At 40.0% G+C, this 16,794-nt stretch overlaps 2 protein-coding genes and 3 pseudogenes across 2 annotated transcripts in view; 3 read left to right on the top strand and 2 right to left on the bottom strand.

Annotated features, from left to right (window-relative positions):
- LOC145404003 (uncharacterized) overlaps positions 1-16,794 on the top strand; it is a 364,619-nt gene that overhangs the window by 207,964 nt on the left and 139,861 nt on the right. The window contains exon 3 of the mRNA XM_080275607.1: positions 11,433-11,522. Coding sequence (XP_080131733.1) covers positions 11,433-11,522 — 90 coding nt within the window. The remainder of the gene's footprint in view (positions 1-11,432; positions 11,523-16,794) is intronic.
- Positions 2,568-3,576, bottom strand: LOC145403918 (SCAN domain-containing protein 3-like; annotated as a pseudogene).
- LOC145403917 (KRAB domain-containing protein 2-like) lies at positions 3,576-4,588 on the bottom strand (annotated as a pseudogene).
- Positions 4,920-8,854, top strand: LOC145403916 (KRAB domain-containing protein 2-like). The gene is made up of 4 exons (XM_080275524.1): positions 4,920-4,962; positions 7,848-8,326; positions 8,486-8,691; positions 8,833-8,854. The coding sequence occupies exons 1-4, from the start codon at positions 4,920-4,922 to the stop codon at positions 8,852-8,854; spliced, it is 750 nt and encodes a 249-aa protein (XP_080131650.1).
- LOC145403915 (SCAN domain-containing protein 3-like) lies at positions 8,854-9,865 on the top strand (annotated as a pseudogene).

The raw sequence follows: 16,794 nt of genomic DNA, 5'->3' as shown, positions 1-16,794 counted from the left end.
TGTGTGTGTGTGTGTAGGCTATATATGTCATCATCATCATCCGGACCTCCTTTCCCATCCAAGGACAGGGTGAGGAATAGCAATGTCCAGACAACCCAATTTTGCCCAATCCAACAGGCCACCCTTCCATTCACTTATCATTCAAACCCTCGGAATCCTGGCTCTATCGGATACGCCAACAACATTCACCACGTTGTAGCTTCACATAAACGTATCCGATAGAGTCAATCCAGACGCTGCCACGTTAAAAAGGGGTGCCAGAATCCCTGATCATGCACTTCTCCTCACAACATTCATCCAGCCAGCTCGATCTCTCGTCAGTTCCCTAGCCTCACCGACTTCCAAACCTTTCTTCCTCACACACTCATCCACCATATCTCTCCACCTTCTCCATGGCCTACCTCGCCTTCTCCCACTTTCAAATTCGCTCAGATATACCTTTTTCACCACTCTATTGTTATCAATTCTCTCCACATGACCATGCCATCTCAGTACACTCTCTTCGATTCTGGTGTCCACCGACTTCCTCACTCCAGAGCTTTCACGAATCATATTATTTCGTATCCTATCCACCCTCTGTACTCCAAATACATTCCTCAGCAGTCCCATTTCCACTGCTCTTACTCTTGACTTTTCATTTTCATGCCACACCATAGTCTCATATCCATATGTTAAAGCTGGCATTAACACTCCCTCATGTAAACCTCGTGCAGCTGCAGCACTCAAGCCTCTGTTTCTTATCAAGGTCTTCGTTGCACCAGCTACTTTTCATCCTAGTGTCACTCTACTTTCAACTTTATTTGCACATTTTCCTCTCTTTTCTATCACTGTACCCAGGTATTTGAACTCTCACAAATTCCAGTATCACTCCATTCACTGTAACATCACACTGGGAGTCACCATCTCTCTCAATAACCATCACTTTACTCTTTCCTACATTTACTCCCAAAGCACGACGCTCACAGACATCAGCAAAACTCTGCACTAGCCTACCAAGTTCTTGTCCGGTGCTTGCAAGCAGTACTGCATCATCAGCATAAAACGAATTTGAGATATTCCATCCATCACCATTCATTACCAACGCCATCCCTCTCTCCATTACTCGCGTTTTTACTACTCTCATCACACCATCAATATATATATATATATATATATATATATATATATATATATATATATATAGATAGATAGATAGATATAGATAGATAGATAGATAGATATAGATAGATAGATAGAGAGATAGAAATATATATATATATATATAGATAGATAGATAGATAGATAGATAGATACATATATATAGATATATATATATATATAGATATACATATATATATATAGATATATATATAGATATAGATATATATAGATATATATATAGATATATATATATATGAGATATATATATATATATATATATATATATATATATATATATATATATATATATATATATATATATATATATATATGCGTGTGTGTGTGTTTGTGTGTGGTAGGTGGGGGCGCTCACCATCCATTCACTCAATGTAGTGCTGCTCTCGGGTGTCTGCCCTTTCCTCTCCATCCTTCTTTCCTTCCATTCTCTTCTGTCTTTCTCTCCTTCATTCTTTCCTTGACCTTCTGCCTACGGGTGACTTTACACTCCTTCTTCTGTCTTTCTTTCCTTCATTCTTTACACTTCCTTCAGCCTGTGGGTGACTCTACACTGAGTGACAAGCCAAATGGTTTCCTGTGCACCAGAAAACCATTTGCTACGCTGAGTGGTAACCATATAACCAAATTTTGGGCCTGGTGGTTTGATGGGTAATCATTGCTCTCCAATCGCATTGAGCCAGTGAAGGTTTATATCCAAGGGATGGTTGGGGTTGATTACTCATGTAATATCACTGAGGGATGAGTGAGGCTGGTCACTCTCATCTTAAATGTCGGGACCAACTGCCTAGCCCCGGACTCCTACGCTTTTCATGGGGCTATGTAGGATTGGATGATGGACGGATGGATGATTATATATATATATATATATATATATATATATATATATATATATATATATATATATATATATATATATATATATATATATATATGTTACGGTCATTTTGCGAAATTGGTCATTTTGCAAAATGCCCGGCCATTATGCAAAAAGACCAAATCCGTGGTCAATTTGCAAAATGACCTAAATATCTGGTCATTTTGCAAAAGGACCAAGGTTTTGGTCTTTTTACAAAATCACCAGTATTATCGTTGGTCAGTTTGCAAAATGTCCAAACAGCAAGTAGCCAGTTGAAAAAAAAGGCGAGTAAACGATAAAAGGTAGTGAACGTAAAATAGAACAAGTTGAAAGAAAGGCGAGTAAACGATAAAAGGAAGTGAACGTAAAATAGAACAAGTTTATTCATTCTTAGAAAATACATTAAACCTTAAAAAGTATGTTTATTCAACCTTCATGATATATATATATTTTTTTTTTTACAGAAAATGGTCCTACATCCTTAAGCGGGTTTGTGCCTGTGTGTGTGTGTGTGTATGTGTGTGTGTGTGTGTGTGTGTGTGTGTGTGTGTGTATCGGACTTGTTAGCGCAAGAGGCACTGCGTCTGCATCTGCTTTTGCATAAAACATTGTTTTTTAAACACTTGCAGCGTCTGGTCAGACATGACTTAGTGCAAGAGCATTTAGCGAATCCCTGATCTTGTCCCATGGATTCTGCAGTGGCTACTTCCCGCAGACTTACTTCCCGCTCCTGTACTACATCTTCTATCGAAAGGAATTTTTCTACACATTGAGTAAATTGGTTGAGTGTGTACGCCTGCTTAAGCAGGCCGTGCTTTGTACCAAGCTTGTATGTGCCATTGTCCAATGCCTGAACAACAACGGCCTTCACATTAGGAAACTGCACGTCCGCGGTCAACTAATGAAACAGGAACCAACACAGTGTCCCCTGCATGGGCTGGTTTAAATCGCCTCACAGAATTATCCATCATTTTTTTAGCTTGTTTCTGTTGTTCTATGTTGGACTTCATTTGTTCAGTATGAATACTGCGATTCCGATTGCAGATGGAACAAAGCACAGGCTCATCAACATCTTCATTCATCACAGAACACGGAGTATAAGAGTGACATGGGTTCCCACACACCTTGCACACATTTGAACCAAAGTAGCTTTTACCACAGGAGATGCAGTTAATGACAGCGGATGGTTCTTCTTGCTCCTCAGCACCTATCTCTTCCTCCTCTGTATCTGCGTCCTCCTCATTGACAACACCTAGTGCTTCTGCAAGCTGCTCCTCCGTCTGCATACCGTCCATGACTTCCTCTGGTACAGAAGATGCGTCAACACCAAGACGAGCCTTCTGTCCATACATGGCCTCATATGGTGTTCTTCCAATTCCGGAGTGAAAGCGGGTGTTTTTCTTCCACTGGACAAAGCGCAGTCCCTGTGACCATTGTGTAGTGTTGTTGTTCTTCATCCAACATGCAAGAATTGCTTCAATATCCCTGTTGGCTCGTTCCACCGAGCCCTACGATTGTGAATGTCGTGGTTTGCCATGAACCAGCTTACACTCTGGCCACATCACCAGAACTTCCTTGATAAGCTGAAAATTAAAAGAGTGAACATCAAACCTTGTCATATATATCACCTCGCTAAGTTTCTGGTGTCTTTTTGTGACCATGTCTGATATTTCTGCTAAGTTTTATGAAAACTGGTTGATTTAAAGAAATGATGTATTCTATACCTTATTTGAGAATTCTCTACCATTGTCAGACTGCAGGATATGGGGGGCTCCTTTGTCACAGATTATGTCAACGAGGTGGAAAGCAACCTCCTCAGCAGTTTTCGTCTGTAGAGCCCGAAGACACACCATCTTGGTCAAGTGATCCTGATAGTTGAGAATGAAACGATGTTTCCCATCTGGCTGGCTCTGCATATCGATCAAGTCGACCTACAAACAGACAGAATCGGACCCATTTTAGGGAAACTTTCAGGTCCTTTAGGGCAATTCGTAATTAACTTCAAACTCTTTTACATTGGTATGATGTGCGGAAATACAACATTATTCTTTCCTAACAAATACGGCCTTAACCAGTGCTTGTTTACTAACCTGAGCTCGTGAGTTCATGCTGTTTGAGACAATTGGCTTGACAATCACAGACTTGCGTACAGTGTTTTTTTTTCAGTTGACACTCCTCACACAACTGTAAATACAACTGTATTTGGGATCTTGAAATATTGGCATATTTTTCATTTGTTTCCTTAAACACAACAGTTCTACCTCCATGCCCACTTGCACGATGAACAGCATCGATCACATCGAACACATCTTCAGCGCATACGAATCTAAGCTGAGTTCCCTTTTTCTGCAGTTTCTGAACGGTGATACTTTCAACTGTGACCTCAAGAATTTCATATTTTCGTAACAACCGATAGTCCTTCTGCGTCTTTTTCATGTTAGGACGTTTAAGTTCATTCAAACGAATCAGAATTTGTTCGTATTCATTTCTTGACAACAAACTCGAAGTATTTAATGCTTTGTTTTCCTCAGCCGTTACCAGCTTTGTATAAAAAACACTTCTTTTATTTTCCATTGTACAGATTTTCAGAGTATAATAAAATACACACAAAGTAATGGGAGTAGCACCACGTTGCCAATCGTCGCCTGACCTTTAGTAGTGCCTGACTGATAACGGCCTCACCAGTCAACTCCAATTACTACTAGCCGACGCACACACAAACACACACACACACTCGTCTTTTCGCCTTTTTTTCAACTGGCTACTTGCTGTTTGGATATTTTGCAAACTGACCAAAGATAATACTGGTGATTTTGTAAAAAGACCAAAACCATGGTCCTTTTGCAAAATGACCAGATATTTAGGTCATTTTGCAAATTGACCACGGATTTGGTCTTTTTGCATAATGGCCGGGCATTTTGCAAAATCACCAACTTCGCAAAATGACCGTAACATATATATATATATATATATATATATATATATATATATATATATATATATATATATATATATATATATATATATATATATATTGAACAACAGTGGGGACATCACACAACCTTGTCGCACTCCCACACCAAACGTGAACCATTCACTTAGATGTCCATTAACCCTTACACATGCTTCGCTACCATCAAAAAAAACTCTTGACAGCACCTAGCAGCTTACCATCTACACCGTACATGCGCAAATTTTTCAATAATCCCTCTCTATTTACTTTATCGTATGCTTTTTCCAGATCCATGAATGCCATAAACACCTTATGGTCCTTTTCACAAGCCTTCTCTGCTATCTGTCTCTGCAAATATTTGATCCACACATCCTCTGCCACTCCTAAAGCCACCCTGTTTATCACTCACTGGGACTTCTGGTATCTCTCTTACTTTCTCTATGATAATTCTTCCTTATACCTTCCCTACCACACTCAATAAACTTATGCCATGATAATTCTTGCACTCACTCCGCTCATGTTTATTTTTGTACAGGGGTACAATCACAGCCTTTTTCCACTCTGGAGGCACAGTTTCATTCATCCATGCCTTCTTACGTATCTCCAACAAGCACTTCATTCCACTCCCTCCACTACACTTAATCATCTCTGCATACACCTCATCAACCCCAGCTACTTTCCCATTTTTCAGCCGCTTCACCGCACTCTTTACCTGTGCGAGTGTCACGTCTCCTGGAACTGCATTCCTTCTCTGCACACCCTCAAAACCAATCATGTTTACAGCCGCTCTGCTCTCTCTATTCCCATTTATCAGGCTTTCAAAATAATCTTTCCATCTGGTCCTTACTTCATCTCCATTGGGTGTGCTAAGCCGACTCTGCTCTATCTTTACCCCTGCACAATTGTTGACTCTATACAGGGGTTTTATCCGCCCCTGTGTGGAGTACAACTCTCATATGTGGGGAGGCTCCCCACATACAGCTCTTCTCAATAGGGTGGAGTCAAAGGCTTTTCGTCTCATTAACTCTCCTCCTCTTACTGACTCCCTTCAACCTCTGTCTCTTCGCCGCACTGTTGCATCTTTATCTCTTTTCTATCGCTACTTTAATGGTCACTGCTCCTCTGAACTGTCTGCTTGCATTCCTCCACCTCTACGACGGGCGCGTAGCACCCGTCTGGCAGCAAACTCTGATCCCTTTTCTGTCCAACTCTCTAATGCAAGAGTTAACCGTTACTCCCAGTCTTTCATTTATGCAACAGGTCAGCTCTGGAACTGTCTCCCTCTGTCTGTATTTCCTGCTGCCTATGATCTGCAGTCTTTCAAACGCAGTGTGTCCAGGCATCTCAAAATGATCGGATCTTGAATTTGGCTCTCTATTGTATTTTGTTTTTCTCTTGGTGGGAACTGTTACTGCGGGCTCATGGCCTTTGGTTCCTTCTTCCTCGCATAAAAAAAAAAAAAATCTACCACCTACATCCTTCACACCATTCCATTTTTTTCCGCTTTGACTTCTACATTTCCGCACCTCTTTCTGGAATAACTTCCTATTTCCAGAGTAGTTTGCATTCATTTTTCCTCCTAGGTCATCATTTACCTCCTTCTCTTTCCTCTTCACTAGTCTCTTTACGTGCTTCTTGCTCTCAATATACTCAGTTCTTATTTCAACTGAACCCCTATCCTGTAACCACTTTAGCCACTTCTTCGCTTTTTCCTCCACTGTTATCTTCACCTCCTCATCCCTTCATGCCGTATCTTTCTTCTTTGTTGTTATTCTTGCCACTCCACACACCACTTTAGCATTCGTAACTAAGCAATCCCTATATGCATTCCATAGGCTGTCCAGATCCATTTCATTCCAGTTCACTGATTCTAACTCTTCTTCTGCTTTGGTCTTGTAATCATCTGTCATTTCTTTTATCCTCAGCTTCTCAACTTTCAGTCTTTCTCCCTGACTGCTCCTCTCTCTCCTGATCCACCTCACTCCTCTCAGCTTGATCTTGTATACCACAATCATATGATCTGACAGACCTCCACATCGTCCTTTCACGGCCCTCGTATCAGCAACCATTCCCATCATCGATCTCTCTACGAGCACGTAATCAATCAGGCTTCTTTCAACACAATACGTGTATCCTTTATACCATGTATATTTATGTGCATCTTTGTGTTTGAAATACGAGTTACAAATGCACAATCTCCTCTCCTGACACATATCCTTTAGTCGCTTCCCATTAACATTTGCTCCTCGTACTCCATAACAACCCATTATGTCATCATCAGGACCAGTGCCTACTCTTCCATTCATATCCCCCATTATGATCACCTTGTAGCTCCTGGGCATTTCTCCCGCTACTTTATCCAGCTCATCCCAAAATCTTTCTCTCACTTCTGTCCACACACGGTGCATACGCTACAATCACTGCATATATATATATATATATATATATATATATATATATATATATATATATATATATATATATATATATATATATGTTACGGTCATTTTGCGAAATTGATCATTTTGCAAAATGCCCGGCCATTATGCAAAAAGACCAAATCCGTGATCAATTTGCAAAATGACCTAAATATCTGGTCATTTTGCAAAAGGACCATGGTTTTGGTCTTTTTACAAAATCACCAGTATTATCGTTGGTCAGTTTGCAAAATGTCCAAACAGTAAGTAGCCAGTTGAAAAAAAGGCGAAAAAACGAGCGTGTGTGTGTGTTTGTGTGTGCGTCGGATAGTAGTAATGGGAGCTGACTGGTGAGGCCGTTATCAGTCAGGCACTACTAAAGGTCAGGCGACGATGGGCAACGTGGTGCTACTCCCATTACTTTGTGTGTATTTTATTATACTCTGAAAAATCTGTACAATAGAAAATAAAAGAAGTGTTTTTTATACAAAGCTGGTAACGGCTGAGGAAAACAAAGCATTAAATACTTCGAGTTTGTTGTCAAGAAATGAATACGAACAAATTCTGATTCGTTTGACTGAACTTAAACGTCCTAACATGAAAAAGACGCAGAAGGACTATCGGTTGTTACGAAAATATGAAATTCTTGAGGTCACAGTTGAAAGTATCACCGTTCAGAAACTGCAGAAAAAGGGAACTCAGCTTAGATTCGTATGCGCTGAAGATGTGTTCGATGTGATCGATGCTGTTCATCGTGCAAGTGGGCATGGAGGTAGAACTGTTGTGTTTAAGGAAACAAGTGAAAAATATGCCAATATTTCAAGATCCCAAATACAGTTGTATTTACAGTTGTGTGAGGAGTGTCAGCTGAAAAAAACCACTGTACGCAAGTCTGTGATTGTCAAGCCAATTGTCTCAAACAGCATGAACTCACGAGCTCAGGTTAGTAAACAAGCACTGGTTAAGGCCGTATTTGTTAGGAAAGAATAATGTTGTATTTCCGCACATCATACCAATGTAAAAGAGTTTGAAGTTAATTACGAATTGCCCTAAAGGACCTGAAAGTTTCCCTAAAATGGGTCCGATTCTGTCTGTTTGTAGGTCGACTTGATCGATATGCAGAGCCAGCCAGATGGGAAACATCGTTTCATTCTCAACTATCAGGATCACTTGACCAAGATGGTGTGTCTTCGGGCTCTACAGACGAAAACTGCTGAGGAGGTTGCTTTCCACCTCGTTGACATAATCTGTGACAAAGGAGCCCCCATATCCTGCAGTCTGACAATGGTAGAGAATTCTCAAATAAGGTATAGAATACATCATTTCTTTAAATCAACCAGTTTTCATAAAACTTAGCAGAAATATCAGACATGGTCACAAAAAGACACCAGAAACTTAGCGAGGTGATATATATGACAAGGTTTGATGTTCACTCTTTTAATTTTCAGCTTATCAAGGAAGTTCTGGTGATGTGGCCAGAGTGTAAGCTGGTTCATGGCAAACCACGACATTCACAATCGTAGGGCTCGGTGGAACGAGCCAACAGGGATATTGAAGCAATTCTTGCATGTTGGATGAAGAACAACAACACTACACAATGGTCACAGGGACTGCGCTTTGTCCAGTGGAAGAAAAACACCCGCTTTCACTCCGGAATTGGAAGAACACCATATGAGGCCATGTATGGACAGAAGGCTCGTCTTGGTGTTGACGCATCTTCTGTACCAGAGGAAGTCATGGACGGTATGCAGACGGAGGAGCAGCTTGCAGAAGCACTAGGTGTTGTCAATGAGGAGGACGCAGATACAGAGGAGGAAGAGATAGGTGCTGAGGAGCAAGAAGAACCATCCGCTGTCATTAACTGCATCTCCTGTGGTAAAAGCTACTTTGGTTCAAATGTGTGCAAGGTGTGTGGGAACCCATGTCACTCTTATACTCCGTGTTCTGTGATGAATGAAGATGTTGATGAGCCTGTGCTTTGTTCCATCTGCAATCGGAATCGCAGTATTCATACTGAACAAATGAAGTCCAACATAGAACAACAGAAACAAGCTAAAAAAAATGATGGATAATTCTGTGAGGCGATTTAAACCAGCCCATGCAGGGGACACTGTGTTGGTTCCTGTTTCATTAGTTGACCGCGGACGTGCAGAGTTTCCTAATGTGAAGGCCGTTGTTGTTCAGGCATTGGACAATGGCACATACAAGCTTGGTACAAAGCACGGCCTGCTTAAGCAGGTGTACACTCGCAACCAATTTACTCAATGTGTAGAAAAATTCCTTTCGATAGAAGATGTAGTACAGGAGCGGGAAGTAAGTCTGCGGGAAGTAGCCACTGCAGAATCCATGGGACAAGATCAGGGATTCGCTAAATGCTCTTGCACTAAGTCATGTCTGACCAGACGCTGCAAGTGTTTAAAAAACAATGTTTTATGCAAAAGCAGATGCAGACGCAGTGCCTCTTGCGCTAACAAGTCCGATACACACACACACACACACACACACACACACACACACACACACACACATGCACAAACCCGCTTAAGGATGTAGGACCATTTTCTGTAAAAAAAAAATATATATATATATCATGAAGGTTGAATAAACATACTTTTTAAGGTTTAATGTATTTCCTAAGAATGAATAAACTTGTTCTATTTTACGTTCACTTCCTTTTATCGTTTACTCGCCTTTCTTTCAACTTGTTCTATTTTACGTTCACTACCTTTTATCATTTACTCACCTTTTTTTTCAACTGGCTACTTGTTGTTTGGACATTTTGCAAACTGACCAACGATAATACTGGTGATTTTGTAAAAAGACCAAAACCTTGGTCCTTTTGCAAAATGACCAGATACTTAGGTCATTTTGCAAATTGACCACGGATTTGGTCTTTTTGCATAATGGCCGGGCATTTTGCAAAATGACCAATTTCGCAAAATGACCGTAACATTATATATATATATATATATATATATATATATATATATATATATATATATATATATATATATTTATATTTATATTTATATATATATATATATATATATATATATATATATATATTTATTTTTATAGATAGATAGATAGATATGTAGATAGATAGATAGATAGATATAGATAGATAGATAGATAGATAGATAAATGGCGTGCTAGGAATTAAAGTGTTAAATATTGTACAGTATGTGGCTTAGGAGGTTTCATAACGCCTCTTCTTTAGCGATTCGTTATTTACATCACACCTCAATGTCCCTTTAACATGCAAACTGTGTTTATAATAAAATTGTATGAACCAGTAAAACGCCTTTGTTGGCGAGGTACGAGCGAGGCCATTTAAATCCGATAGCATTGAAATGTCGCCTTACACCCTGAGGATGCCTAGGGTAACCCTGAGGATGCCTAGAGTACAGTATATGGATGGTTATCTGCCTACCAAATTTCATGCCGTTATGACAAACTGTCTGACCTGTGGTATTTTTTTTAAGATTTTCGACGTGCTGCACTGGCGCGTGTCACATGCCACGTGCACCGCCTTGGTGTGATGAAACCCGTCAGAGAATTGGGGTATCATATGGTGCAAACCACGCAATGATCGGCCCTGTGGTTGCTGAGGTATAAGCTTCTCAAAAGCTTTACGGTCGGGCCTGGCCGGATTGGGCTGCACATATATGAAAATGCTACTACTTGATGAGAGATTCATGAGGGCTTCGTCCTAGCTCATAGTGACAAATTTCATATGCAAACTCTGTCGATAATAAAACTGTATGAATAGCATGTATGAGAATGTATTGGTTTAATATGCAAAAGAAATCGCTGAAGAAGAGGTGCTACGAAGGCTTAAGGGCTTTGGTAATGTATTCTTCATGTTCAATTTCGGTATCCTCTTGAATGTTATTGATGCAATCTATGTCGATAATAATACGGTATACGGTAAATAGCACAGAGGTGAATGTAAAAGTCTTATATACAAATGAATCACTAGGAAGAGAGTGCTTCGAAGCCTATGTCAGCTAGAGGACGGCTGCTGATCTCATGAACACTTGAACAGGTACCTGAGGGCCCATGAGCTGTCACCAATCCACCGACCAGCCAAATGGATCATACGGGTTGTCTTCTTCCCTATCAGCCCAATCCTCAGGTAAGAAACTCCTTAGAATGATGATGATGATGATGATGATGAACCATGTTCTCGCCATGTCAGAGACTCCTTAGCTATTTACTTAAGATTTTACTCCTCGGCATTCTTTTATGTAAACTGTATCTGCTTAATGTCGACACAGTGTGCATCAGTGGCACTGAAGGGAATACTAAGGTGTTTCACGAAATATAAATGGCTAAGAAAGGCTTGCTCCAATATTCTATCGTTCCATCACTCCCTCCATTCATTTCACCCACCCAACCAACCTTCCATTCATTTACATCATTTGTCTGCCCCCCGAAGCATGCATTTTATGACTTTCTTTCATCCCATATATTTATTGCATGTTATACCCAGACACCTTCATCCATTCATCCATCCATTCATCCATCACTCCATTTGTCCTGGCATTATCTCCATCTCCAGCTTCTCCATGCACTTACTCATTTATTCATTTATCAGTTCGAATATTCTCAAACTCCCACCCAACCATTAACCCCTTTACTCACGTCATGTCTCGTCGCTATTTATCTTGCTTTAAATTAGTCTGGTAGAAACGCATCGCCGTGAAAAGGTTACAAACATTAAGCTCTTTCTGCACTACATGTTCCTCCAGAGGTAAATGAAACAGTCAGGTCATAATAACATCAAATGGAAAAATCATGTCATAGCAAAATTGAATGGAAAGATATGTCATGATAGATTCATAGCAGAGTTAATACTTGTACTTGTAGCGATCCATGCATTCAAAGGCTTCCTCCCATCATCCATCCATCCATCCATTTAACCAGCTAATCTTTCTAACACGCCATCATTTTACACACACACACACACACACACACACACACACACACACACACACACACACACACACACACACACACTATGAACTGGAGATTTCAACACAGATATAAATTGGAATACTTTAGACGTAAGACGCTATGAAAGCTGTTGGCATCAAAAACGCCTAGATTTTGTACAGGAGTTTTGTCTTAACACAGTATGTAAAGGAAAACACCAGAAAAAGAGTACTTGATGATTCATCATTACTGGATATTATAATTACCAGGCAAGATAATGATAGCAACAACATGATGTATCACCCTCCATTCGGCAAAAGTGACCATGTAGTATTAAATATCAACTTCAGGATTGCATATGATATAGTCAGCAGTAGTGTTACAAAAAGAGTCTCAACTACAAACAGGGCAACTACCATGACACAAAGAAGTACTTCATAGAAATACTGTAGATTTGGAAAAGGAGCTTAGAGGACAAGATATAAATGTTATATATAGAAGATTTTGTGAATTATATGAAACAGGAGTCCAAAATTATGTCCCTCAGCAAAAAGAAACATATATAAATAAGGATAAAAAAGTGGATTAAGAGAGAATGTGAAAAATCAAAAGAGAAAAGAGTCTTGCTGTGGAACAGATACAAAAGACACAATAGTGAGAGGGCATATAACAACTATAAACAGGCAAGAAATTATTATACAAGGATAAGGAGAGATGCTCAAGGACAGTTTGAGAAAGACATTATAAATTATAGTAGTGATCAACCATAGCTTTTTTTACAGTTACATCTGAAGCAAAACCAAAGTTAAAATACAGTCTATCTTGGATGAGGAGAAAACCTATATCCAAGAAAAAGATATTTGCGAAGTTCGTAACAAAAATTTCCAATCAGTTTCTACAGAAAAAAGTAATTTTGAGAGAGGTGATATGGAACATTCATGCCCACACATATTACCAGATATACAAATATTAGAAAAAGAAGTACAGGAAGAGTTAAGTAAATCTGACAAAGGAAAAGCAAATGGTCCTGGCGAAATTTCAGGTTGGGTGCTGCATGAATGTGCAGAAGAGTTAAGCAGACCAATATATTTAATATTCAAGGAATCCTTAAGTCAAGATAAACTACCAGATATTTGGAAAAAAGCAAACATTGTTCCCTTATTCAAGAAAGGAAATAGACAGAATCCACTCACCTACCGACCAGTATCATTGACCAGTGTTGTACGCAAGGGACTAGAAAAGCTAAGAAGAAAAATTTAGGTAAACCATCTGGAAAAATACAATATGATAACAGAGAGACAGGTCCTTTTAAGAAAAGGAAAATCATGTGTTACAAACCTAATAAGCTATTATGACGGTTTCAGAAATCTACAGAAAAGAGAGGGATGGGTGGACAGAATTTATTTAGATTTTAAGAAAGCATCTGACAGAGTACCGCACCAAAGACTTTTATGGAAACTGTACCATCAAGGAGGATGGTAATCTGTTCTGTTGGATGCAAGATTGTCACAGAAAAAGGGAAATGAGAACAGTACTAAGGGGTAATTACTCATCATGGAAGGAAGTGACTAGCAGAGTTCCACAGGGTTCAGTGCTGGCATCAGTTATATTTTTGGTATATATAAATAGTATAGACAGGAACATTGGAAGTGGAAACTATCTAAATATGTTTGCTGAAGATGCAGAAATACAAAGGAGACTTACCAACACAGAAACTTACAGAGAGCTACAAGAAGAATTATATAAGCTTCATGAATGGAACAATAGATGGCAAATGGAACTCAGTATGAACAAATGCCATGTAATTAAGTTTGGGAAAAGTGGAATAAGACCAGATTGGGATTATGAGCTAGGAAGTTCAACCCTACACATATCAGCTAGAAGTGATTATCAATAACAGACTATCTCCAGCTGACCACATAAATGAGAAGCTATGGAACATGCACACATTGCTTGTTAATATGAGAATAGCATTCACATATACCGGTATATATAAATGAAGACATGCTGAGAATGATAACAACGTCATTCATCAGACCAACCCTGGAATCTGCATCAGTGGTCTGGAATCATGTAAAAAAAACACGTGTATATATATATATATATATATATATATATAGATAGATAGATAGATAGATAGATAGATAGATAGATAGATAGATAGATAGATAGATGAGAATGGGAGTGCGTTAGTGGACATTTGTGCTGGGAGGGGGTTGGTGATAGCCAATACCCTCTTCAGGCATAAAATGATCCACAGGTATACATGGCGAGTGATGAGAAGGGTGGGTGGTGAACTGAATGAAAGGAAGGCAATGATTGATTATGTGTGTGTGTGAATGAAAGGATGCGAAGATGTGTAATGGATGCAAGAGCTTATAGAGGTTGGGGGAGTGGACTTTCTGACCGCTACTTGGCGGTGGCCAGAATTAGGATTAAAGTAAGATGGAGGAATAGAAGAAGGGAAAGACGAGAGGAAGGAGTAGTTGCAAGGAGAGTGGAAAGGTTACAAGAAGATGAGAAAAAGGCAGAGTATAAAAGAGAAGTGGAGGAACGATTGGGCAAATATGAATTGGAGCAGATGGGAGACGTGGAAGGTGTGTGTAGGATATTTACAGAATAAATATGTGCAGCATGTGATGTGGTGCGTGGAAGGAAGAGAAGACGGAGGGGGGTGCAAGGAACAGCGTGGTGGACTGAAGAGGTGAGACAGGCTGTGGCACAAAAGAAGAAAGCATACAATGAATGGATGAGAAATTGGGGCGTGGAAGAAGTTGAGAGGCGGAAGAAAGAGTTATATGTAGAAAGAAAGAGAGAGGAGAAAAGATTAGTAAGAGAGAGTAAGAAGAGAGTGGATGAGGAATTTGGAAGGAATCTGAGTGTAAAGTGGAAAAGAGTAAGACAGGGTGGAAGTGAAGTTAGCAGGGTAGTGAAAGATAAAAATGGTAGATTACTAGTGGAGAAGGGAGAAAAAGTGAGCAGATGAAGAGAACACTTTAAGGAACTGTTGAACATAGAGGATGGAAGTAATGCGAGTATAAGTGGCTGGGGAATGGCTGGGAGAAGGAGGGAGGTGAGAAGACAGGAAGAAATCAGTAGGATAGAAGTTGTGGAAGCAATGAAGAAAGTTAAATCGGGGAAAGACCCAGGAATTGATGGAGTGTGTGGTGAAATGCTGAAGCATGGGGGAGAGATAGTAGTAGAATGGATGTGGAAGATGTGCAGATTGGCCTGGGAGGAAGGTAGAGTCCCGGAGGATTGGAAGTCAGGTATAATTATTCCCATGTACAAAGGAAAAGGGGAAAAAGAAGTGTGTGGTAATCATAAGGGCATTTGTCTTCTTAGTATAATAGGAAAAGTGTATGGTAGGATACTTATTGACAGAGTTAGAGAAAGAACAGAGAAATTAGCTGGAGAAGAACAGGGAGGCTTTAGGAAGGGAAGAGGTTGTGTAGATCGGATATTCATTCTTAGATTTTCAGTGGAAAAGTTTTAAGAGAAGGGAAAGAAGTTGTATGCGGCTTTCATGGATGTGGAGAAAACATATGACAGGGTGGATAGACAAGGATTGTGGAAAGTATTAAGAATATATGGAGTAGATGGGAAGTTGTTGAATGCTGTGAAGAGTATGTACGATGGTGCGAAGGCTGCAGTGCGTGTGGATGGTGAACTAAGTGAATTTTTCTCTTTGAAAGTTGGGTTGAAACAGAGATGTGTCATGTCTCCATGGTTGTTCAATCTGTACATGGATGGGGTAATAAAAGAGGTACAAGGTGGGGTAGTGGATGTTGGAGTGGCCCTGGTGAGAGAGGATAGTGTTTGGAAACTCCCTGTACAGTACTGTTGTTTGCAGATGATACTGTGTTGTTGAGTGAAGACGAAGGGGAGCTGCAAGGCTTGGTAGATGAGTTTGGGAGAGTGTGTAAGAAACGGAATCTAAAGGTGAATGTAGGGAAGAGTAAAGTGATGGTCTTTGAGAGAGGTGAAGTCAGTGAATGTACAGCGAGGTTGGATGGTGAGGAATTGGAAAATGTGAGTACGTTTAAGTACTTGGGTAGTGTGATGAGTAAGGATGGAGGTTTGGAGGGTGAAGTGCTTGAAAGGGTACAGCAGGGAAGAAAGGTTGCTGGTTCTTTGAAAGCAGTGATAAGAAACAGGGAAGTGAACATGGAAGTGAAAAAGTTACTACATGACAGTATTGTGATACCAACTCTAAAGTATGGAAGTGAAGCTTGGCCGTTGTTGGAAGGACACAAGTCAAAAGTGAGAGCAGTGGAAATGTGTTATTTAAGAGGAGCCTGTGGAGTCACATGGAGAGACAGGCTGACGAATGAGGATATAAAGGAGCGTTGTGGTGTTGATGTGGATGTGATAGGAAGCGTTATGAGGAACACACTGAGGTGGTTTGGCCATGTGGAGAGGATGGAGGGTGAAAGACTGACGAAGAGAGTGTATGTGAGTGAGGTGGAGGG

This window comes from Coenobita brevimanus, chromosome 62 (genome assembly GCF_032717465.1).
Source record: "Coenobita brevimanus isolate Jiangsu-jjx chromosome 62, ASM3271746v2, whole genome shotgun sequence".
In the NCBI taxonomy this organism is placed as follows: Eukaryota; Metazoa; Arthropoda; class Malacostraca; order Decapoda; family Coenobitidae; genus Coenobita; species Coenobita brevimanus.
Note: the sequence above shows the minus strand (reverse complement) of the source record. Positions and strands in the feature narration are given on the sequence as shown.

Excerpts from the sequence above, each read along its gene's own strand:
- LOC145403916 (XM_080275524.1), top strand. The coding sequence starts at position 4,920 with ATGGCCGGGCATTTTGCAAAATCACCAACTTCGCAAAATGACC. Across the intron at positions 4,963-7,847 it reads ACCAACTTCGCAAAATGACC|AAAATAAAAGAAGTGTTTTT; the intron begins GTAACATATATA and ends TCTGTACAATAG. Across the intron at positions 8,692-8,832 it reads GTAGAGAATTCTCAAATAAG|CTTATCAAGGAAGTTCTGGT; the intron begins GTATAGAATACA and ends TTTAATTTTCAG.